Genomic DNA, 24,131 nt, shown 5'->3' on the forward strand with positions numbered 1-24,131 from the left:
AGCCGCCAAAATGGTCTCGGCCAACGCCCTAAATTTGGGTGCACCACCCCAGAAAATTTCAATATAGTGGTGACCGAGGTTCGGAACCGGCCCAGGACGCTTGCATGGGCCTTCGCTGAATATTTCGTGCTTAGCAATTCTAAACCGCCAGCCGTTTTTTTTTCCTGCCAGCTGCAAGAAAAAACGCACTGTCTTCCTAGCAAGGTATCTAATTACTCACGCAAATAGCCAACTGATAAAAAACGTTTGTCTACTTTTAACGTCGGCGTATTTAACTAGGGCCAAGTGGGGAAAACGATAGTACTTTGCACAGTTCACGTTCACCGCTCGTAGTTCACTAGGTTTCACCCTTCTTTCTTCTCTTCATCTCGTAAACCAAACAGCTAACACTCGTTACTTCAACGTCTTCCGGACGGTGGCGGCCTTTTTTTTTTTATAGCGTCCGCTTTTAAAGGCTCGCTCCTGTCTGCAGGGCCATCGTAGGATTAGTATTAGTAGTATCAGTCGGCGTAACCGGAAGGTGGTTTTCATGGGAAAGGAGACTGAGGGTTATGGTAGGAGGTGGAGGGTACGCGTCGAGAGCGGAGTAAGGCGGGAGAGTGGTGTGGTGGCCATGGCAATCATTTCGGGTGCTAACTAGTATGTGCCCAAAACCAAAAAGAGTGACCTCTAACTGCCGATTTAGATGTGTCGCTCTCAAATTCCTTACCGCAATATATCGCCAATGGAAATACCTGATCATGTGTCGCTTAATCTCGATATACACAGCGTTAACCGTTCCGTGAGTTTCTATTATTAACAAATATAAAAAAGAAATATCACATCTAATTGCTACCATTTTCATGGCTAGAGCGGGACCGCCATGCTCACTTTTCCCATAAAAAGGGGGGTTGTCACATAAAGACTCCACAGCAAGTGTACCGGTCCCGCCAAGAGTAACAGCAGCCATACATCTGCGCACCGCCATCACGCACGTCTCACCGCATTGGTTATCCGCTGAAAGTTTTACGCCAACGTGCCCGTACGACTACATTTTCCAAGTCATTCTTCCTCCGAACAGCAAGCGACTGGAACGACCTTCCCCAAGAAACTGCAGCCATCACCTGTCCATCAGCCTTCCTAGAAAAAATTAAATCCCACCTGCCATCATGAAAAAATGTTTTGCTTCCGCATGTCAACCCCACCCCTTATGTAAAACCCCCTACAGGGGGTCTTTAAGGAAATAAAAATGAAGAAAAAAAAAACAGTTGGTACTAAAACGGTGCTATTAGTATGTTTGACGAGGGTCCGCCGCATGGACCAGGAGTCACTGTTTAAGTCAGAGGTGCTTTAGTCTGCCCTTTCGGCCGTCGTAATGCTCGAGGCTTCATATGGTATTGAAGGCTGTGGGGTCTAGCTCTCGAGAAGCCAGGCACATTAACAATACTCTGTGCCCTATACGGCGCAACGTTCCCAGCAGCGCATGCTGGGCCACCTCGAAGTTTGCCGCATGCTGTGCGTGCTATTTCGCGCATCCGCTCATTTATATTCGCTCGTTCACATAGTGGTATGGGTAGACACCAGTGCAGTTGTCGATGGTTTTTTGTGAAACGACCATGTTTATTTCACGGAGTAATTAAAAAAGATGGTATCCTTAAACGTATACCACCTCTCATAATGGCTCAGTAAAATTCGCATCAGTGTGCCTAAGGACTACAAAACTGCAATCTTAAATAATCCGTACATAGGACTTTAGGGTGCAGTAGAGGGCGGCGAAAGTCTGCTGGGCGAATGAAGAAAGAGAGTAGGAAGTTCTCGGAGATAAGAGGGGGGGGGGAGCTGGGACTCCATCTGGCACAGATCCCGAAGTGGGCGTAGGTGGGGTAATGGTAATAATTATGACAATGATTACGAGGTTTCGGAGTGTCTGCATATTTTGCAGCATTTCACACTTTTTCCTGAAAGTCATCAGACAGTATAGCTCAGGAACCGGGCCTTGTATGAATTGTGCTTAAAGCCTATGTTGTATCGTACGGACACCGCTTACATGTGCCCGGTTGACCTCCTCCATGTGCTGTGCGATGTCAGAGCACGTTAGAAAATCCAAAGGGGAAATTATAATCCCCAGCCCGCCACAACGCCCCCTGTGATAGCCCGTGTGCAGCAGTCACAAAGTTATCCACCGTACCATACCATACCATACCATACAAATACGATACGATACCATACCATACCATACCATACGATACCATACGATACCATACCACACAATACCATACCATAGCATACCTACCATACTAAACCACACCATATCACACTGCACCATGCAATACCATACCATATCATACCGTACCATACCCCACCACACCGCTCAATACCACACCATACCGTGCCGTACCATACCATACCATAAACGTCCATACCGTAATGTACCTACAATACCTAACCAAACGACACTATACCACACTTTACCATGCAGTAACATGCCGTACCATACCATACCACACCGTACCATACTCTACTGTACCATCACCTTGTTTGGTGTCATGTGTCAGCCGATTCATCTAGCTCTAATGGTGAAATGTTCTAGAGGAATTCCCCAAGGTGGAGTAGATATGTAATAAGGTAGTAATTATTCATGCCAATCAGCAATTAATCCCTTATTACATCTAGCTCTAAGTCTTTTCATCCCATACTGTAATTTTGGTTCACCCAGTGCTCCGCAGAACAAAATCTACCAGCCGAGGAACCTGCAGCAGCCCAACCCGACTATGCAGTACCGTCAGGAAATCTCGGCCTTCGTCCTCCTCGGCTTCATCATCTCGGCCTTGGTGGTGTTCGCCCTAATGAGAACCACTATACCACGTGCATTCCTACCTTCTGAAATTTTTAAATGGCACTAATTTTCGCACAAACAGGGTATCGAAAAGTTAGTCGTGCACTTTACTTAAGAGAACAAGCAGACACAAAATGATTGATTAAATGCCTTCGTAGTTATCTAATTATCTGGAATAAATTATTAGACGCTTTGACCGCTGGAATTTTTTTTTTCATAGTTACATGAAAAACTCAGTGGCGATCCTAATCATATGAACTTTTGATTCGATAGATTCTCGTTGTATTCTCGTGTTCGCAGTTAGTAGCTTGTGAATTTTCAACTACAACCACGTCACAGCGCATGAGAATAAGTTGTTATTGGAGTAAAGCTCCTCGTGGTTTCAAGCAGGTCCTGCTTATGGCGTTTAATTTTGTGCCACCAACGTAGAGAAATGGCTGAAACTGGTAGGAGCTCTCTTCACTCGACCGCGGCGGCTGCGTTTTTATGGAGGAAAAACGCTAAGACGCCCATGTGCTGTGCGATGTCATTGCACGTTAAAGATCCCCAGGTGGTCGAAATTATTCTGGGGCCCTCCACTACGGCACCTTTCTCTTCCTTTCTTCTTTCACTCCCTCCTTTATCCCTTCCCTTACGGCGCGGTTCAGGTGTCCAACGATATATGAGACAGATACTGCGCCATTTCCTTTCCCCAAAAGCCAATTATTATTATTATTGCTCCTCACTTTCGGCCAGCGAAATCGAAAAGACGACTCTCTAGTTGAAAGCTGCGAGTAATCACGGCGATCCTTTGCGCTGATCCTCACTTTCTTGCGTGAACTGTGATCAGTGAACTCTGAACGATTACGATTTGTGCACTTTGCTTATGGGAACAAGCAGCCACAAACTGATGGATGTCTTCGTAAATATCTTTTAGCTGAAACGAATTACTAAACGCTTTGGCAGCAGGAATTTATATGGAAATTTATATGTTTATATGGGAAACATAGCTGCGATCCTAACCTCATGATCTTGGAATCGATAGTATTGTCATCGTGTTGTCGTGTAATCACGGATTTTTTTTTTTTTTTTGCAGTCATCGTCACTTTCTTGCGTCTTGAATTCGAAGGAAAGAAAGAAACATATATGAGCCGGAGAAGAGAATTGTATCTGATGCTTTAATCTAGAGACACGATCGCCTCTAATTTGTCAATATAAAAATACAAGTTAGATACAGTACACAAAAAGAATGTCAGCAGAATTTAACTAGTTTATCATTGACAACGAAAATTTTCCTTTGAATATGTGCCCGCCCGGTTACCTTCACTTCACTTTATTTCCTTAAAGACCCTCGTATGAGGGTATTACATAAGGGATGGGACACATATAGATTAACAACAGAAAAAGTACACAAAAATTGAACGATTTATACAAAGAAAAATGATTATCGTGATGCAAGCAAACGCGTAATTTGGTTTAGAAACGTAGTTTGGCATGTGATGGCTGCAAGTTCATGGGGAAGGCCGTTCCAGTCGCTAGCAGTCCGGAGAAAGAATGATGAAGAAAAAGTTGTTGTGCGTGCTCGTGGCCGAGATACCTGCTGCTGATGTCCGGTGCGTAGAGAAAAGCGTTGTGGGGGAGGGCAGATATAGGGTTCCTGTGATAGCTCGGAATAAAAGAATTTTTGAAATAGGGATAAACTAGCAATGTGGCGACGAAGTGCAAGAGTAGGTAGATTGGACTGCGATTTCAGAGCTGATATGCTGATATCAAAAGAGTATGAGGAATGAATGAATCTAGTTGCCCTATTTTGAACTGATTCAAGTGAGTTAGTAAGGTATACTTGTTTGGGAGACCAGATGGGCGATGCGTATTCTAATTCTGATCGAACTTGTGATTTGTATGCGAGTAGCTTAGCATGCTGGGGGGGGGGGGGGGGGGGGCAGAGTGGAGATGACACTTTAAGAAGCCAAGCGTTCTGTTAGCAGATGAAATAATGTTCGCGATATGGCTATTCCACGTGAAGTCATGACTAAGATGAACACCGAGATATTTATATGATTGGACAGGGTCGATAGGAACGTTAGAGATAGAGTAGGGGAATAGGAGAGGATTACTGCGACGGTGGAAAGATATATACTTGCATTTGTTTATATTAAGTGTCATTAGCCAGTCGTTGCACCAGTTTTGTACCAGATTTAGGTTATCTTGTAGGGATTGCTGGTTAACGGAGTCAGTAACTGTTTTGTAAATAACGCAATCGTCGGCAAACATCCAAATATGGCAATCTAAATTCTGAGGTAGGTCGTTAATATAAATTAGAAACAAAAGAGGCCCTAGGACGGATCCTTGGGGCATTCTGAGGAAACTGGTAATAAGTTAGACATTTGATTATTAATGACGACTGATTGGGAACGGTTACAAAGGTCCTTTAGTGCAGTGCTCATTTCCTGTAACCACAGTGCTATAAGTGTAATCCTGAACGCTCCCTACAACACATAGACCGCTCTTTGCCGTCTACTTGACCATAGCCTCATGACTGCAAAAAAAAATGACCTTCATTGCTCATCTCGGTCGCTACCGTACCTGCCAGACAAAGTACGCTGAACGCTGACACGAAAATCATCTCAAGTCGTTTCTTGGTGTTTAAGAATTTTTACTAGCGTGTACTGTCTAGGCTTAGCGACACTTTTGTTCGTTCTGTACTAACTCTACAAAAACGTTGTACTCAAGCAGACTTTTTTACGCACTGTGATTTTGCTCAGTGATCAAGCAGTGCAGCGATTAAGCACACGGAGCGCAGCTGGCATAGAAGCAAGACGTCCGATACAACGAAAGCTTTACATACAGGCTGATGTACCAGGAGTTTTGAAAGAAATAAATGCTTTGTAGCGAGCACTGTTAGCAAAATCTGGACATCATCATCGGCCAACTACCGCAAAGCTGAGGCTCAATATCAATCCCGACCTAAGGGTGGACTCTGAGCCAACCTTGAGACTTAACATGAAATCAAACATGTCCGAACCATGCCGAAAATTCCGTCCGAATGGTATCCGGGCGAAGAAAGCTTAAGCACCGAGAGACATTCTAAACTGTGCTGGTGCCAACAGGGCAGCTCCATTTCCCGATGACTTAGATTACTCGGCCGTTGCCACTCCCTTTCGGGCTACGGACGTCCCTAGCGCTAGTGCTTCAAATCGTAGGCTTCCTCAATTTTCACCAGTGACCTGTGTGGTTCTTAACTCTATGTGACAGTATTGGTGCTACGCTGGCTCTGCAAAGAAATAGAGAGGCTGACCTATTTCGCTTAGAACAGGTTTATGTAGCCGCACACACAAAAAGTGAGCAGGTGGTCCAGGTGGCCTAACACGGAAGAGGTGCAGGCGAGCGTGACTGGGCGCAAAAAAAAGAAACAAGCAGCGATGAACACTGAAAGCGCTGTTCCTGTCGAAAATAAGGGGCTAAAAGTGACGGTTATTCACGCTGCGAACGCATCCAGGAAGGCCACTTGTGCTGCTCACGTCGAAGAACGCGAGCATGAGAAGGCAGTGGCTTGAACGGGTGCAAATGACATGGCCAACCCTCGGATGGGCCTGCCACCATTTATGAGGCGCCTTAGAACGCGCTGTGTGTTTCCGAGATTTTCCAGCTACGCATTTATTGTTTACGCCTATACCCTCTACCATCAAGTACACTATAAAGTTTTGTTATGCATTTTCCCGCAATTTTTGCGGACTGGGAAAGACACGTCCCCTTCAATATCAGCGTGAGCCAATGTCGAGGTCTATGGCACTTGAAACTTGTGTAAATCAAGAGAGAGAGAGAGAAAAACTTTATTGTTGGAGAGGAAGTCGGGGCACGCCCCTGGGTCTCCGCATGACTACACTGCACTCAAGTGTGTAAATCAACGGAACAGCATCTTGTTCACGAAGTCATCTGTCATGCCAATCTCTTGCGGACAGTGCTGCTCAAGAGCCTGTACTGCAGTGTGTAAAATCAGTTCACTGTATAGGGTAAAATCTTTATAGCTTGTGCGCTTTGCAACAAATACAAGAATAACCGTGAGCAAACACGCTTTGTCAAGTGTTACTTTTCTTGTTTCATTAAGAAATCGCAGAATTGAGATCTCCGCGTAATCTGCCTAATATATAACGCGCAGGTTGCAAATTGAACGCTTTGCCACAGCCACGCTTTGGGCGTCTCGCCGTGTGCTTACTTTGTTTCCGAGAAAGGCTTCCTTAGACTTTTACCACACAAGTGACGCGGCGCCGAATCTAAAGCTGCGCACTGAGCTTGACAGAGAGACAAAAAGTATACGTCGCGTCTCCATGTCTAGCAATTTCAAAAAAAGAATTGAAAATTCAAAAAATGTAAGGTTCTTTACATTAATATTGAAAGTAATGGTACATTCTACTTATGTGTAGCAAATTTTTTTTGTAAACTGCTTCCATCGGTCGCATCGAATATTTAAGGTTCGTATAGAAAACCAATTGGGAACGCCTTTGACGTTAACAACAATGGTAATAGATAAAATTACCAGTGCCTTAACTTGGCTTACCCTGGAACTGAGTGAAAAGCAAGCACACTTGCTATGCGTCTGAGGCTCGTTCATGGCAGCTGCGCTACACGCTCGCGACCGCCGTTGCATATATAGCCGCAAGAACACGTGGCTATGGCGGGTACCACACGGTCTTACGACACCCCCATCGCATGCCATTAATTGGCCTCACATCACCCCATCAGATGTTCTTAAGGTCAGAGGTCAACCCAAAGGCCACCCAATGTCAAAGGTCAAAGATCAGAGGTCAACTCAATGTCAGAGGTCAACTAAAAGTCATGTATCAAGGTCAGGTGTCAGGGGTGTGACACCTTAACTGTATCGCATATGGTCATACAGGGCTAACGTGGTTGGGCTGAAGGTCATTCAGAGTCATTCTCCGGCCCATGCGACGACTGCTTTGCCTAGCGTAATGAAGCTGTCAGTTTCATACAAAAAAATTCAAGACTGCACTCGGGTGATCTGCAGATATGTTGATTGTTATAATGAAATTTTACATTCATCATCATCGTCATCATCATCATTTATTTTCCCTTAAAGGCCCCAATGGGGCATTACATAAGGGGGTGGGGGGAACAAATGGTAATAACGGGTCACAGAGATAGAACACAAATATAAATGGCAAGCACAAATAAACACAGTAGACGCATTGAAATTACCAATATAATAAATAGGTAAATAAAAGGCATTCTACAGGAATTGAGGAGAGAAATAAACAGTCAATAAGTGTTTAAATTTTACTGAGTTGGTTTCATTGACAATATCGTCAGGAAGTACATTCCACTCGAATATAACAGTTGCCAAAATTAATAATTGAAAGCTTTAATGGTACCTTGAATACGCTGAACACTATTGCAATTAAACAAACGCCCGGAGGATCTCAAGGGGGGCAGAATAAGGCTCTCACGTAATTGCGGGAAATTATTATAAAGTTTGTGAAATAGGCAAAGTCCTGCTATCTTACGTCGTGATGACAGGGGGGTTAGACCAATGGAAGATTTGATATTAGTAACGCTCAGCCGAGAATCATATTTGGATGTTATGAAACGAGCAGCTCGGTTTTAGACTGCTTCTAACGCCTGAATTAGGTATTCTTGATGGGGGTTCCAAATAGTCGATGCATATTGCCACCTAGTGTAGCCAGGTGGCGCAAGCTGTCCGCGAAGACGATGAGGTTGCGATCGTGCTTTTCGCGGATGGGCCGCCATTATCGTCTCCTCTTGCCGACTCCAGCTGTTGAAGCGTCTCTCCGTGAGAACTCCGTGACAATATTCAAGCTTGGTACTGATAAATGTTTCATATGCAATTAGTCTCACCGTGGGTGGAGAAAATGTGAGAGATCGTCTAATGAAGCCTAGTGATTTGGAAACGCGTGCAGCAAGTGACTTGATGTGCTTTGACCAGTTCAGATTACTTATTTCGATGCCAAGATACCTGTAAGATTCAACTTGCGATAGCACGGTCGAGTTTAGCGAATATAAGTAGAGCAAGTTAGATTGTTTCCGGGACACGTGCATAAACTTACATTTAGTCACAGTCAACTTCATGAGCCAGGTAGAGCACCAGTTTTGGATTAAGTTTAAGTCATCCTGCAGCAGAGACTGATCACTATTAGAACAAATACGACGGCAGTGAACACAATCATCTGCGAACAGACGAATGGATGACGAAATTCCAGCGGGAAGGTCATTAATAAAGATTAAAAACAGAAGAGGGCCAAGAACTGATCCCTGAGGGACTCCAGAGGTAACATTTGTAGCGGCGGAAGGATCCCTATCAAGGATGCTGGGTATGTCTGCAGTATACTCTGTATGAAACCACTGAATAGTGGTCATGAATTGGCAGGGACAGGTAAGCCGTAATAAGTATGAATATTTTACACCCGGAACTTCCCGTGATACTTCTGTAAATAAATTCCTTATGATCATATTTCCGGAGAATAAGTGCGCTTTATGAGTGTCTCACGCCTTGTACGTTCTGCAGCCTTTCTTGGGAAGTTGTTTGACCTGTCGTTTTTCTCCTCAGCCAAGTGGAGAGAATGTGAAGGGCAGTTCCCAGAAAGAAGTAGTCGGTCTCCCTGAGGCACCAGCACTTTTGCAACGGTAAGTCACTTTATACTAATGAAGTGTGTGCTTTGGATACAGACACCTGAGGGCCAGTTTATAACTATAGAAACGAAATACAGCAAGCAATCAGTTGCCAGATCTCGGTTTTAGGCATGTGATTACAGACACTAACGCTGTTTAAAAAGACTACAGCCAAATAATTCTTTTTGCTTGAGTTAGCCTTTAGAGAATTTAACGTCAGAAAGTGACTCAAAACGTTTTGATGATCGGCAATCATTAAATTTATATAGTTGCATACGCCACCGTATTTATCACTCGCAACGCCTACGCCGGATCGTCTGCATAACAGGGCCTTTAACGCTCTCGCGTTAAAAGTACGCCGTTAAATACCGTTCGAAATTCAGACTTTATTGCTCGTAGACGCCAACCGGAAAAACTCCAAAAGCCAGGGCAGCCACTGGACGTTCCCAGACGGCCAGAAAACCAACTGACATGGATGCAACGGAAGAGGTGTCTGTGACAACGGAGGAAGAGGTGAAGGTGCCAACATGGCAGATGCGCAAGTCTCCGAATGGCAACCCTGCACGGCGGGGAGATTGATGAAGAAATCCCCGTAGCCCTGTCTTCTATTTTATTACACGAGCTTACTCTGCTAACAAAGAAAAAAAACCTAGAAGGCTATGTAATTTTGCGTAAAAAAATATGTAGTACGTACCTAAAATAGTTCTCAGGGCGACTTGGCTCGCAGCAAAACTTGAAAACAGTGCAGATAGTCGCAGACGATAAAGAGGCAGCGCCCGAATTCATCCAAATGCCTTTTTCATCTCCTGTAATTACTCTATTTTTATATGAGTTTCTATAAACCATGAAAGGCAAATAAAGAAGGAAAAAACATTTCACATAGATCTTCAAGCAGCCCTATTCTTCTCAAGCAGCGGCCGTCATAGCCTCTTTATCTACCTGATCTTTTTCGCTGACTTTAATTTGAAGTCCCTGCTGCGTTCGCTTTCTGTTGATTAAAATCTTCTCCGGTACCCTCAGTGTCATACATTATCTTTCAATCCCATTACTCGGAGAACACATTCCTATTATTCCTTTTCGATTTCGGGTAGGATAGCACCAACTCGTATTTGCTTCCTGGCCCTCCCTGCTCAATCCGTGTCTCTCAAAATTACACTAACCCTTTTCCATTTCAAAACCACAGTTCCACCGTCCGTTTGGTTGACTCTAATTGGACCGCAGCTGCAACCGAGCTGCAAGACAGATGAGCTCCAAGAAGACCTGGCAGCTCTTTCGCGCTCTCCTCGACCGGTCCAACATGCGAGGTGAAACACAACGCAACCTTAAGCGGGCTCTACACCGCTACTCGGGCAATAATGCACAGCTAGCTAAGGATCTGTGTGATCGGTACCTACACCACACAGAGGACCCACAAGGTCCCGAGTTCCAGTATGCAGGACAAACCAACACGGGCCTCGACGCTCCTTTCGCGCTGTATGATTTTAAAGCAGGCATAGCCAAAATGAGAAGGGGTACGGCTCCCGGTCGCGATCGCATTACAGTTACGCTGCTTGCGAACCTGCCCGACCAGATGTATTTTCAACTCTCCGACTACATCAATCCTATTTGGGACAGATTTTCCCTCCCTAGCGAATGAAAAACCTACCTCGTAAATTTCATTCCTAAGCCCGAAAAAACAGTGCACTTTGACAACATGAGACTCATGCGCTAACCTCCGGCGTAGGGAATCTCATAGAGACGATGGTTCGAGAGCGGTTGTTCTATTTCGAATCCAGTGGTATGTTTACAGACACAAAGTACGGGTTCCACCCACACGTGTCGACCCAAGACCTACTCCTACAACTCCGCGAGGACTTCATCGCTTATTGGACGTCCACATGCAGAGACCGTGCTATTATGGCATTAGACCTGAATTGCGCTTTCGATAGTGTCAAGCACGGCAGCATACTGTTCAACCTCAGCCGCCCAAATTGTGTTGCAAAGGCGTTCAGCTACGTCATGGACTTGCTCTCCCAACGGCAGGCCCTGCTCCGGATCGATGATCAGGAGTACGGACCTTGCCGCATGGGAACCAGGGGCACTCCTCAGGGCACTGTGCTCAATCAAGCCTTTGGTGTTCAACATCGCAATGGTGGAGCTACCTTCCCTCCTGCAGCGAGGGGGGAAAGTGCACCACGCAGTGTATGCAGAAGACGTAACACTATTAGCTAACCAAGGCAGCGTCTGCGAAATGGAGGACAACCTCCAGCAAGCCGCTACCATGGTCGAGACTCACACGAACTCATGCGGGCTCGCTCTTGCCTCAGCCAAATCCGAGCTAGTGCACATTCGTGCACGCAAGACCGGCTCCAACCCCAATGTGCGTTACCCTCTGCGAGGGTCCTGTCCATGAGGTTGAGAAGATTTGGGCTTACACGTCCATCGCTGGCTGAAAGCCGACATCACCATTGCCAAAATCAAGCACGTGGGGGGAATGGTAAGTCGTATGCTACGACACGTGTCTGATCGGCGCGGTGGCTTGAGGGGACGCAATGCGCTCAGTCTCGCTCAAGTTTACGTCACTAGCCGTATCCTGTAAATGGTCCCTGCTGCCTTCGCTTTCTGTTAATTTAAATCCTCTCCTGTACCCGAAAGAGTCTTCGGTTATCTTTCATTTTCATTACTTTGCAACACATAGTGCTGTATTTCAATTTGTTCTATCTCTTGTTTATGATAAGTGTGTGCAAACGGTGGGAGTCGGGGAAGCTGGAACACTGGGAAGAAAAAGGTTTTTCTTGAAAGGAAATAGTACAGTATCTGTCTCATTTATCTCGGCAGGAAACCTAAACCGCGCTGCAAGGGAAAGGATAGAGGAGGGTGTGATAGAAAGGAAGAGGTGCCATAGTGGAGGGCTTCTGAATAATTTTGACCTCCTGGGGATCTTTAACGTGCACTTGCCATTACAAAGCATGCGGGAGCATTTGCTTTTCGCCTCCATCGAGACGAGGCCGCCGAGATCGGCTTCGAGCCTGGGTACAACTGCAGCACCGCTGCGGGAATAAGCATGAAGGGCTCTTGGCGCTTTTGAAGGGCACAAGGGAAGCTTGAGGAGGGAGCGTTTCTACACAAATTCAACTCTGTTTTAGTGCAGTCAGTTTTAGCGTAGTTCCTGAAATCTTTCCTCGCAGTTCAGTTCGGCAAAATCATAAACGGTAACGAAAAGCGCTTCTAAAAGATGCATTCACCAAGTACGTTAAGGCTGTTGTACTTCCAATAGCTTATTTTATTTTTTCAACTAAAGCGTACCAAACGTCAATGCGACATTCAACTTTGCTTTGGTGTCCGAAAAGAAAGCACGTATCAAAGAAAGCCAAATAGTTAAGAAATGCGAAAAAAGTAGTGCGAATAAGAAAGGACCTAAACTGCAAACAACATTTTCCGTGGCTTTGAGAACACATTGTCATGCGACGAAGTAAACAAAATTAAAATTTAGCTATATAATATATGGTTGAAGGGAAAGAAAGTCACTCGAGGGAAAGCAACTGCAAATAGCGTTCTTAGTTCATTTGAAAACATTGGAGCATGTTTTATTGCGCAGGGTATATTGTTCCATATTTTTCGGAACGGCGGTGGCGCTGCGCCTCAGATGCCACAGGGCCGCGGCATCACGGCGCACGGCAGTTCAGCTCCGCCGCCCCATTGTGTGCAGCCACTTGAGCTTCCTTCCAACAGGTCCATCCGCTGGCCAACATGGTCCGCGATGCGCTGGAAGACAGCGTCCAGCGTTCGGGAGAGGTCGCAACCGTCAGAATGGACGGTGCCATTGCTATATCAGCGAACGGTTGGAACTCGTGTTGAATCTGGGCACGAGTGAGTGCATATTGCAGCACTACCACCAAAATGGTACGGAGAAAAACACTGGGGAAAAGGTCCGGCAGGCAGCCATTCTTCCTGTTCCTTCTTGCTCGGGCTCTCCCGCGCCTCTTCGCATTTTTTGCGGCGCGCTCCACCGTCGTCTTCACCCTTACAACATAAAAGCAGAACAAAAAGAAAAACTATTAACTGCGGACCTATCTCTCTCACATGTGTCTTACGAAAATCATTGTAACACATCACTTATATGAGTTCTTTACCCTTCTCCAAGAAAACTTTTGCCAAATGCAATATGCTTTCAGAACGGGATCTTCCTGCGATGCGAAACTGACAGGACTTGCTTTCAAATTCGCCCTCTCAATTAAGAAAGGTACCCCGGTTGACTGTACACTTTCTGGCTTCCAAAAGGCTTTGCTTTGGCCGCGCACAATTTTTTGATAGTGAAGCTGCCCCCCTTCGAAATTCTACATGCCCCGTTGAAATGGCTCGCAGAGTAACTTGTCGGTAGAAGCCAGCGTGTTATTCTATAATGAGTAAACTCATTGTGTCCCGGCGAACAGTTTTGTGCCCTCTTTTAATAATATTTGTGAAATATATAGTTTAGAAAGTTTCGAGTCTGGTGAGATTGTTCGCCGAAGACTGTTGCATTTACAGCGTCATTACATGTCTAAGCGACAGGTTACAAAGTGGCCTAAAGCGGTCTGAACTGTGTCTTTAACATGATGCAGTACATGGCACATGCAAATAAAATTGTGCAAATCTGATATTCTCTAATTATACAAATATATTCTCCAATAAACAAATGTCAACAATATTGCCAAAGCAGTGCATAACGAGCGCTGAAGAAAATAATTTCAAAAATTCGGAATCCCGGCGCCATAATTACCTCAAGGCGTACCCCCAAGCGGATCAGTAAAATACCCACTATATTTCTCCGTGACATGAGCTCTTTGCTTAGTACCGTAGGAAATTACATCTCGAATAGAACACATGGGGCCCGATTCTCAAGAATCGCTCACCAGGCATCGAAGTGTGCTGAAGGCTGTGACGCTGTCCCCAGTGTGGCACGCTTCGATGGTACTGCGATGCACGTATTTCACACGACCCAAATCACTCCAAGGGCAGACTTCCTCAAGAATGGTGGCAAGACTGGCCGCTATAAAAAAATATAATTCTTCATTGTAAATTGTGTGGTTTAACGCTCTGAAGCGACACATGTGCTATGAAAGAAACTGCCATGGTAGGCTCCGGAGTAATTTAGGCAATCTCTACTCAGCAACATGCGCAGACATCGCAGAGTGGAAAAATTAAAGAGCGCATGCGGCAAATGTACGCATGGCCAATATTTTAAGACTAATGCGCAGCGGCGGGATAAGGCGCCATTGTTTCGCCAAACCGTTCCATGATAAGGCACTGGCAATGTGGCCGGAGTACAGTTGCCTAATCCCGTTAAAAACTTGGCCGCGTTTTCGAAAGAGTAGTGCCTTCGCTAGCTGGTTTGCGATATGTGTAATCCAATAATGACGCCAGGAAATAAGGTTGCGACGGTCGCTTCCGTGCTAAGGAAGGGTTCGAATTTATGGGCTATGGTTTGCACCATCTGCAAGTATAAACAAACCTTGTCTGCGAGAGCGCTTGCGGGAAGCATGACGAGCAAGTTCATCCTGCATTTTATTCGCAGCATGTTTGCGTGGTGCTTTAGCTGTGCGGCGGAATGTATAGTGCGTTCATAGGAATGATTGTCAGGTCACCACTAAAAATAAAGGGCAACACAGCAGCTAAAGGGTTACCCTTATATAAATGGTCTAAAGACAGTCTATAGACTTGTTATAGAATCTAATGCCCTTATATAGACATTTAATTTTGTCTACTCATAGTCAGTGGTGCTGGCCAGGGCTTATTATTTTTCAATGTTTTCAGGTTGCCCCAACCTAATATATATCTACTCGTAGACAATAGACCGTCTATAGACTAAGACTACTAAAAGTGTATGAGCGTAAATCTGTAATTGTCTATAGACAGTCTATCGGATTTGTTTTGCCTATTGACTGCTCTCTAGGGTTCGTCTATAGAGAGTCTATAGACTTTATAGAGAGAATTTTATGGAAGTCTATAGACTGTCTAAAGAACTTTTTTAAGGGTAACTAAAAAGCTCATGTCGACTCGCTCCTGGTCTCCTTCCCTTCTCTCTCTGGACGCCATACTACAAAATTAACGAACAAAGTGTCTTTGCATTAAGAGCTCTCGATGCAAAAGTACATAGTGCTCAAGAAGAAATAGTTAATTTTGCGAGGTGACTCTCCTTCAAATGTGGCGAATGAGTCGGCTTTCATACGGCGCGGAAAAAAAGTCACAGAGCTGGCGAAACAGCACTTGACATGCAATCGCACTACCTGAAAATATTATCTATTCGACGATACAAAAATCAGGATAACCAATTCTCAGCTATTGATTTCCAAAGTTCGAACCCAGGTAAATTTATTTTCATTAAATTTCATCATAGGCAGGGATGACAAACACATTCAGATAACTTTGATTGAAGGAGAGCAGAAAAGCTGAAAATTGGCTATACAAAAGGAGCCCTTGAAGTACTCAAAATGTGCAATAGATGCAAGTGGATTTTTGCGTGAGAGTTGGTCCGACACAGCAGAAAAGGATGGCATGGAAGCAGGACGATGAAGGTCTTAAAACTTCATCTGTTAGTCAGTGCCTGTGTTGTTCACCTTTATCGCCCTGTCTGGCATTGATGCTCTTAGCAAAAAACAACGAAGAAAAAATTTCCTGCTCGATGCCGGGGTTTCGTTGATAAGCAAACGCTCTTGCTGCCATGTAAATCTAGACACATCGGTGCAGCGAGGTAACTGACCAAGGTCAAGGTAGTTGGACCATTGCTAGGGCCAGTTATTTCTTTCATTATTATTTCCTTCTTTGGCTAAAACACCTCTCTAGTGGTCCTGCTCTCGGCATACAGGCACAAATTCTACTTTCCCATGCCTTTCAGGTAGTACTTTCGTGCAGAAAGTTCCTTTTAGCACTGACTCCAATATCTCGGCTGCACGTAAATAACTCTTCCTGAAGCAGTCCGTATGACAATGTCCATAAGAAATATTAACTATACGTGACTCTCTGTTCCTAAGATCTGATCTGCACTCTCCAGGTAGTTTAGATGCAATTTTTCTTTTACTATCGCTTGTTCGAAGGAATCTTGAAATTGAGGGATGAGGGCTTTTTGGTGCTGGGGAGTACTGCGCTGAATGCCTCCTCAACATTCTTGAAGCAGCAGAATCCCGTAAGGACCGACATTGAGCAGCATATGGAGATGGCATTTCTAGCGTCCATAAGTTATTGAGGTTGTACTTAAAGGGACACTGAGGAGAAGTTGAAGTTGGCTTGTATCGATAGAATAGCAGCTCCTGATAACAAAAACGCCACTCTTACTGAAAACAAAGCTCTTCTAATGCAGAAAATAGCAAGAACCAAAATACAGGTGTCGCCGCCACAGGCCAATCTCGCAAGTACAAGCGTGATGACTTCCTAGGACAAGAAGCGCCACCTTGGAGGAATTTTCCTTACTTCATGGAAACCACGTATCTCTGAGGCTGGCAAAGGAAGGTTGCGCACCGAACCGCTAGCTGCAGAAATCACGGAGTCTGCGTTTACGTCACGTGTCACGTCACTCCGCTCTGAGACGTCATAAGAGTTGCCATGTCGTCATAAGAGTTCCCTGAGTTTGAATCAGAGCGGTGGGAAAAACTTTTTCCTCTTCGAATCCAAATTTCTTTGAAATAAATGCATCTTTCGCGCCCGGACAAGCGGCAACAAAGCTATGAAATGCCAAACTATCAGATTTTGCTAACAAAAAAAAAATGATAGAGTTCTCCTCAGTGTCCCTTTAAGTTGAGACCTGAGAGCCCGCACCAAACCTGCGTATCCTAACTTTCAAAATGCAATAGTTGGGTTTTTACGACGAGCAACTTATTCAGCGCTACTTGTTTCAACACGATATTGTGGCAGCCGGTGAAACTCGGGCGACGCATTCTATCCAAATGCAGTGGTCACTTCTCATGATCACTAAAATAATCGAACCATTCTCAACTGCCTCTCATGTTGCTGCCTGAAGGACAAGCTTCAACTTTAGTTGGAGATGTCTCCCCTTTCGGTCACGCCATGCCGACTCAAAGATGAAGCAATAGAGCAGCCCAACCAAGCTCAGGGCAGTCACGGCGACATCCACAGCCCTCAGAAGGAGGCACATCCCAGATGCCAGAGGTACCCTTCGAAAGTGAAGGAACGCTCATTTGCATGATGCAGCACAAAAAGAAACCCTAGGAATAGCCCCAATCGTCCAACTGTAAACATTATAGACGGGTTGCCTTGCGGCCACTGCGTTTTTTTTTCAAAATATCATCAGAAAGAGGAGGAGGAGGAAGAGGAGACACGGTAATGAAACAAGAGAGGTCTGTGTCTGTTGGCCTGGCATGCTACTCCAATAAACCAACTTGAGGATACAAACAGAAACATGTGGTGATCCCACAAATCCCCATGTCTTAAACAAATGTATGATTGAAGCTTGACACCTAAATGCACCATAATATTAAAGCAGCGCTAAGCAACAAGGACGAAGAAAGAAGGGAACACACATACAGGCGCTGAACTCACACAATCTGCCGTTCTTCTACACCTAAATGCACGCGACGCACAAAATGTGTCCAGCGAGCAGCACATAAGTGTTACACACGGAAAGTGACGTCTGTACAACGTGCACTCAGAAGCCTAGAAAGTCTCAAGAACATTTAATTTCAGCCGCTGCCAGCATGTCCTATCGAAATTCGTACGGGTATTTTGAAAACTGGGTACGCTCCTGTGAATTTATATGGTAAAAGGGCGGAGCCGTTGCGGGTACAGCAGGAACTATCTCATTCTGTGCCGCGGATGAAAAATCGTCCATCGCTGTTGAGTTAAACGGTGTTTGCTGCTGACGTAGACAAGTGACACAAGTGAGCGTTTTGCAGGAAAGCTAAACTTTTCCTTGATTATGGTGACGATGAATTGCAATGGCGCAAGGGTATCTGTGGCCAAAGAGCAACATGGCACAGGGTATTTCTTTTCCCAAGAATTTACGATAAAGAAGCCGACCACTATGAAGGACAAAGCTTGCGTCCATTGTATCTCCGGTTGGCTACCCAGCGGCACTGGTATCGAACCACGCACTTCCCGCATTCGAGGCGGATGCACAAACCACTAGTCCGCCGTTGCAGTCCTGAAATTTGTCTTCGGCATGGCTTATAAGCACAGCGGGTCACACAAATGATTGAAAGCGAGATGTAAAAATGTGTAAGATATGGGTGCGGGAAATTCGTGCCTCGTTTTGCCTGAGTAAGCAACGAAATAGTGTATGTGTGTGTCCGCATTACGCACCTAGTCGTTCAGGCGACAGCCATTTGGTTTGCGTAAGCTGACTGCCTGCTACGCAGACCTGAAATTCCTGCGTAATTTCACTAACCATTTATGTGGCCCTAAAAGGACAAATCCCAATGCGAGTGCCGTGGTGGTGGTAAGTGCGAATATTTTATAAGTTTAACTGTTTAACGAAGAAGGGTCGCGCATATATGGGGTTCCATTTTCAGAACAATTGGTGTTCCGATAAATGTGGCAAAGCTGCATTATGAGAAAGACTTTGGTTTGTGTATCCCCCTGCTGGAAATATGAAATTACTTTGCTCTGTTTCCCCCAGAATACGCCGGAAAGCATTCGCGAAAACGAGCCGGGAAGGTAGGTATCGAAACGCCGAAGTCATGCAGCAACCTTCACTGCACTGCACTCAAATCTGTAGAAATAATGCCATTCCTCCTCACGCCCTGCCTGAAAATTTCGCTCTGAAGGAACAGCGCCGCACTGAGCAATATGCGTGCTGATGGAACAAGTGAGGCTCGCCGGCAGTGAGCAAGAAGAGAGCCTTCACATTTCAAAAACTTTTATATCAGCCACTGATTCGAAGATACAGAGATGTGATTCTCGCCTCTCCCTGCAGCCAATATAAGGCTACTGCTTACTTAAATCTACTCACCCGCTGTCTGGACTGTGGACTTGTCTTCATCTGGAATCGCGGCCACCAGCAAGAGCGCAAAAGCCATCAAAGCGCCTGCGACAAGGGTGCGGCCTGCGAAAAGACAAGGTGCAGTTTTAGAATTACAGGCACTTCATCTGTGTTCCCAAGCAGTGCTCTCATTTTAATTCGATTTTGTTTACCAAATCACCCAGTAAACCATGCATATGCAGAGGATAATTACAATTGGGCCTAACGTCCGATTGCCATGTATCGATATCCTCTGCATGTTGAGGGGACTATTGGATTCAGATATCAGTTAGTGGATATTCAGAGGATATTCGAATATGCATGATGTTCTTTCAGCACATTGAAAATTTTGGAAATGTGCTAAAAACTTACCAGAACTAGATATTATTGTATTGGAAGGCATGAACATGCTGAAATTATGCTACCTTTAGATTTTAATCATTCCTGCTTTCGCAGTCTTACATTTTCAGGAACTAATTATTTCAAGAAGTCGACTATTGCACGCCCTGATTTTATTTTATGCGTGCGAATGTATGTACGGTATGATTATTTAAAGAAATTGCTCAAGTTAGACCGACAGCCACAAACGCCGCAATTTCAAAACCAGAACAATAATTAGAACTCTCTTGACACTGGGCAGCCTAACGGCCATGGGCACCGTCATTAGCCGCGACGCTAGCTTCACATCCAATCCAATCTAAGCCCCATTACCAGTTTTGTTGCGACGGCCGCACCGTTTTCGTGATTTTTTTCAGCGTTTCTTCGCAAGTTTTTATTTGTTATTTCGCGAGTCCACATTTTTTTCGTTGTGGCGGCAAGCTTGTTGTGCATGTTGTACACAGTCCTGAGCCCTCACTGGTGGAAGTACTGGAGGATTACGCGGATAACAGCAATAATGGTGAGTGTTTATGACACTGTTCTGTCAAACAAAGTGTTAGTGTTCGTTTGTGGCATTGTGCAATTTTCATGCTGGCAATTTCATCATCCGGTTTATTAGTTCATGGAGTGCAGGCATGGATTTAAAATCTGTGGTGTTTAGTTGGGGCTCGATTTGTCCCCGAAGTAGTTTCGCGGGAATGGCTGCGCTCTGTGCCACTTCTCTGCCTTAACAGCCTGCACGCATGATACTTCAGTGCTCAGTTGTAAGGCAAAGTTGTTGGCAGTTAGCTGTGCCCTCTAACAATTGTTGGAATAGCCTGCACTTTGATGGCGCACATTCCACTGCATATTCCGGCCGTCCGGCATGCTATGGCTTTTACTACAGGGGAAGGGGTGGGGAGAGGACAGTTTCCTTTCTCCGGCGGCTCAAGAAGACAGAGTTTTTGCAGATCTTGTGTTGCTTTAAAATTTGCTAACAGCGCTAAATACACTGTTATCTGCCTTCGTTTAGTCAAGGCCTTGTGTCTAACTCTGCATTTTTTGTACCCGGAATTGTTTTTTTTTCATCTTTGTGCTTTTAAATTTTTGTGGGAACTTGGTCTATTCTCGCTTCTTGTAATTTCCTTTTATTTCAGTAGCACATTTCAAGATAATTGGCTACTGAATACTTCTTGTTTCAGCTCGTGGCTTTGACTGCTTTTTCTGAAATTTTCTATTTTATTACAGAGCGTAGAATGAAAGTTGTGCTGTCAAAATTCTTCCTACTGATTGTGTGCCCCAGCAAGGGTTTACATCTTATGTATACAATGAGTGTTGCTGGTTGTAAACCTCGTATAATGCAGCAGGGCATGACTATTTATCTTTGCTGTTCCATTTCAGATATTTTGGAGAACATGTTCAGAGAAACAATAGCCTCATGCATCTTGCCACTCAGTAGATGCATTTTGCGTCATGAAGACAAACAGCCGGTATGAAACTGTTTTTCATACTTCATTTTTAGGTACTTATAGTCATGACTACGGAAAGCAAATAGCTTTCACCGAATATTTTCTAGTTCTTCATTAATTACAGGCCAATTACCAACTACTGCCGCGTCTTTCTTCCTCACATAACACAAAAAATTCAATCAATCACTTTTCTTTGGCCTCATTGACTCGCTTCATTTAAACCTGTTTTCCCACTTGTCCCAACTTCGATTCCATAAATTCTTTCGTGAAAAACAATTTATAATGTTCAACAATGATTAACATACATTTGGAGCTTCTGGGTTTGGAAAGAGCTTTGTTCTTAGATGTCTTCAAGACATTTCTCACTGTTAAGCTCCAGGTTTCTGTAATAAAACTAAGGCACCGCAGCAATGACTACTTGGCTCTCTACAGGATCACAGACTTTCTAACTACACAACATATGACTGCTAATGCAACCAGCTCATGGTTTTCCCACCCTTTCAGGCATGCATCAATAATGTGCTTTAGCATGTTTATAGTTTCTGACCTGCATTAGCAGTTCATTCAGTGTTGTTTCTAGTTCTACTATTTTTGCTGCTAATTGTTCTGATAGTTCTAACATTGCATCACTTCGGACTAAATTCAATAACACTGTGTAATGGTTTCGCTAGAGTGTGGAGCTTTACTTTATAAATTTGAGCATTTCTCATAACCAGTCACCCTGTCCCTATTATTTTCAAAATATAGTCACCTTGACTTCTCCCTAGCATACAAGTACTCTGACATAGATATTACAACCTTTAACAAAAATTCATGGAAGTCTAATATTGACTACCTAACATGAAAACCTAGCTGCATGCTGCTCCATTTATTACACAATTTTTCCAGTGAAACTGAAAAGGCCTACCTATATCTGGCTTAATATACGATATCCTTGTCCTATGTGGGCCATGGCTGGTCTCTTTATAAATTCCCTCAAGAATGTGCACACCTGCTCAATGCATTTCATCCTGCCTGCTTACTGCAAACATCATAGACATGAAAAAAAAAACAAATATCCTCCCTCACTCTTTGCCATAAGGTGTCTTGTCTTTTTCAATACACAACAACTGGCTCTGATCGCACTTTGTTATACCTGCTACTTCATACTTGCATGCACCAACCACACTCGTGAAGTCAGCATACGTCCCCAATATGGTGATATACGCATGCTCATTCCTGCTGAAAGCATGCTGTGATTGGCACCACTGTCCCACTGCAGTATTTTTGGATATGGATTAAGAACAAAGCGACAGATGTTCCTCCATCTAAAGGCGGGGATCGATTATCATGCCATAGTGGTTAATCCCCTTTCATCTACGACGTCACACTAGCTGGTGCAAATGGGGTAACACCCATGTCATGAGACTCTGTTGTTGCTAGTGGATGGAGGGCCTGCTGTGTCATTACTACTGTTCAACACAATGCACTGTTATATTCACAGGCCTCCGAGGTCCTGGAGTGAAAGAATGCACAGCAACAGACGCTGATCATTATGGCTACTGGGCAATAAAATATGGCTGAGGGCAAAACAAGTGATTGAATTCCTTGACGTTCTTCTGTACTCGTAGCCTGTGCTGTGCATATTCCTTGCCCGCGTACTGCCTCGAGGTGCAATATTCTGAAGAAACGAGAACTGCAGCTGTTTGATTCCCCTTTGTTACTTTATGCGCTGTACAGCTTACAAGAATAGAATGAGTATGATGAAAGATCACAAAGTCACAAAGAGGACAAACTAATGACTTCACTACATATGAATGTTTTATCTTGCACTTACCGGAAATGACATTTCAAGTAACTTGCATATCAGAAAATGACACTTCTTTGTGACATGTTTATGTTATTGCATTGATCAGAGCCCAGTGTGTGATCTTCTCATAATGCACCTGTTATTAGAAATGTTATTCCCAGATCTTGTACAAAATATTGAAGTTTCCTGTGTAATGAGCAACTGTTGCTCTTTGCTTTGTATCTCTCTGTCATATCTTGCATCATATTTGTTTTGTTGTAAGCTGTACAGCGCACAAAGTAAATGGTACAGCATCCAGCCCCCAGCCTGAAAATAGATTGGCAGAATATCTGGTTAACATCCTCTGAATGTCTAGGAATCGTCGCATGTGGGCATAATATGAGCATTATATGGACATCCACTATGATCAAAATGAACATTGTATGGACATTACATGGATGTAATATGAGCATTTGTGAACATCATATGGACATCTGATATCTTGTGGAGGATATTATATGAATATCCACTGGACGTAACTGGACATAATGCACTGTTCCTTATTGTTGGCACCAGCACAATTTAGCTGGCCGTATTAAAAGGCGAATTCATAATCCCTATTGTGATTTTGCATAACCACTTAGCCAGCACAGCAGCTCATGCCGACTCACTCCAGGTGTTTCTTGGTCCTGTCTAACAACGCCATACTACAACGTTACCAAAACAAGTGATTTCCCAAAAGAGCTTTCGCTGCAAAACTACATCGTGGTCGGAAATAGTTATTTTTGCACAGTGCGTTTTCTTGAAATCTGAAAAATGAGTCGGCTCTCATACGGAGTGGGAAAAAAGTGATATAGCTGAGGAAACAGCAGTTTAAATACAACCGCACTAGCAGAAAATATTCACTCGACGATACGAAAATCAGGAGGAGCACTTGTCAGCAAATGCTTTTATTAAATACGTACCCCGGAAAATTTCTTTTCATTTCATTTCATCACAGTAAGAGGTCGCATCCTTCTGAGAACTTTCAATGAAGAAGAACAGAACAGCGGGAAATTGAAGCGACAAAGAAAGCATTGAAACACTAAACATTGGCAGCGGCTTAACTTCACTAATCCTGCAATTAAGCGAAAAGCAAGCACGTGGCTATGGCGTGGTACCACAGGGCCT

At 44.3% G+C, this 24,131-nt stretch overlaps 1 protein-coding gene across 1 annotated transcript; it reads right to left on the reverse strand.

Annotated features, from left to right (window-relative positions):
• Window positions 1-13,014: 13,014 nt before the first annotated feature.
• Window positions 13,015-19,437, reverse strand: LOC144100256 (uncharacterized). Its single transcript, XM_077633262.1, has 3 exons — window positions 19,359-19,437; window positions 14,311-14,447; window positions 13,015-13,441 (listed from the first exon to the last, which is right to left on the reverse strand). The coding sequence occupies exons 1-3, from the start codon at window positions 19,423-19,425 to the stop codon at window positions 13,250-13,252; spliced, it is 396 nt and encodes a 131-aa protein (XP_077489388.1). The 5' UTR covers window positions 19,426-19,437; the 3' UTR covers window positions 13,015-13,249.
• Between the last annotated feature and the right edge of the window lie 4,694 nt (window positions 19,438-24,131).

This window comes from Amblyomma americanum, chromosome 8, assembly GCF_052857255.1.
Source record: "Amblyomma americanum isolate KBUSLIRL-KWMA chromosome 8, ASM5285725v1, whole genome shotgun sequence".
NCBI classification, from domain to species: Eukaryota; Metazoa; Arthropoda; class Arachnida; order Ixodida; family Ixodidae; genus Amblyomma; species Amblyomma americanum.

Bases quoted from the DNA above. Each gene is read 5' to 3' on its own strand.
- LOC144100256 (XM_077633262.1), bottom strand. From the start codon at position 19,425: ATGGCTTTTGCGCTCTTGCTGGTGGCCGCGATTCCAGATGAAGACAAG. The intron at 14,448-19,358 runs GTGAGTAGATTT...ATTTTTTTATAG, and splicing joins GTCCACAGTCCAGACAGCGG to CGGCCAGTCTTGCCACCATT. The intron at 13,442-14,310 runs GTGAGCGATTCT...TTATGTTGTAAG, and splicing joins TCAGCACACTTCGATGCCTG to GGTGAAGACGACGGTGGAGC.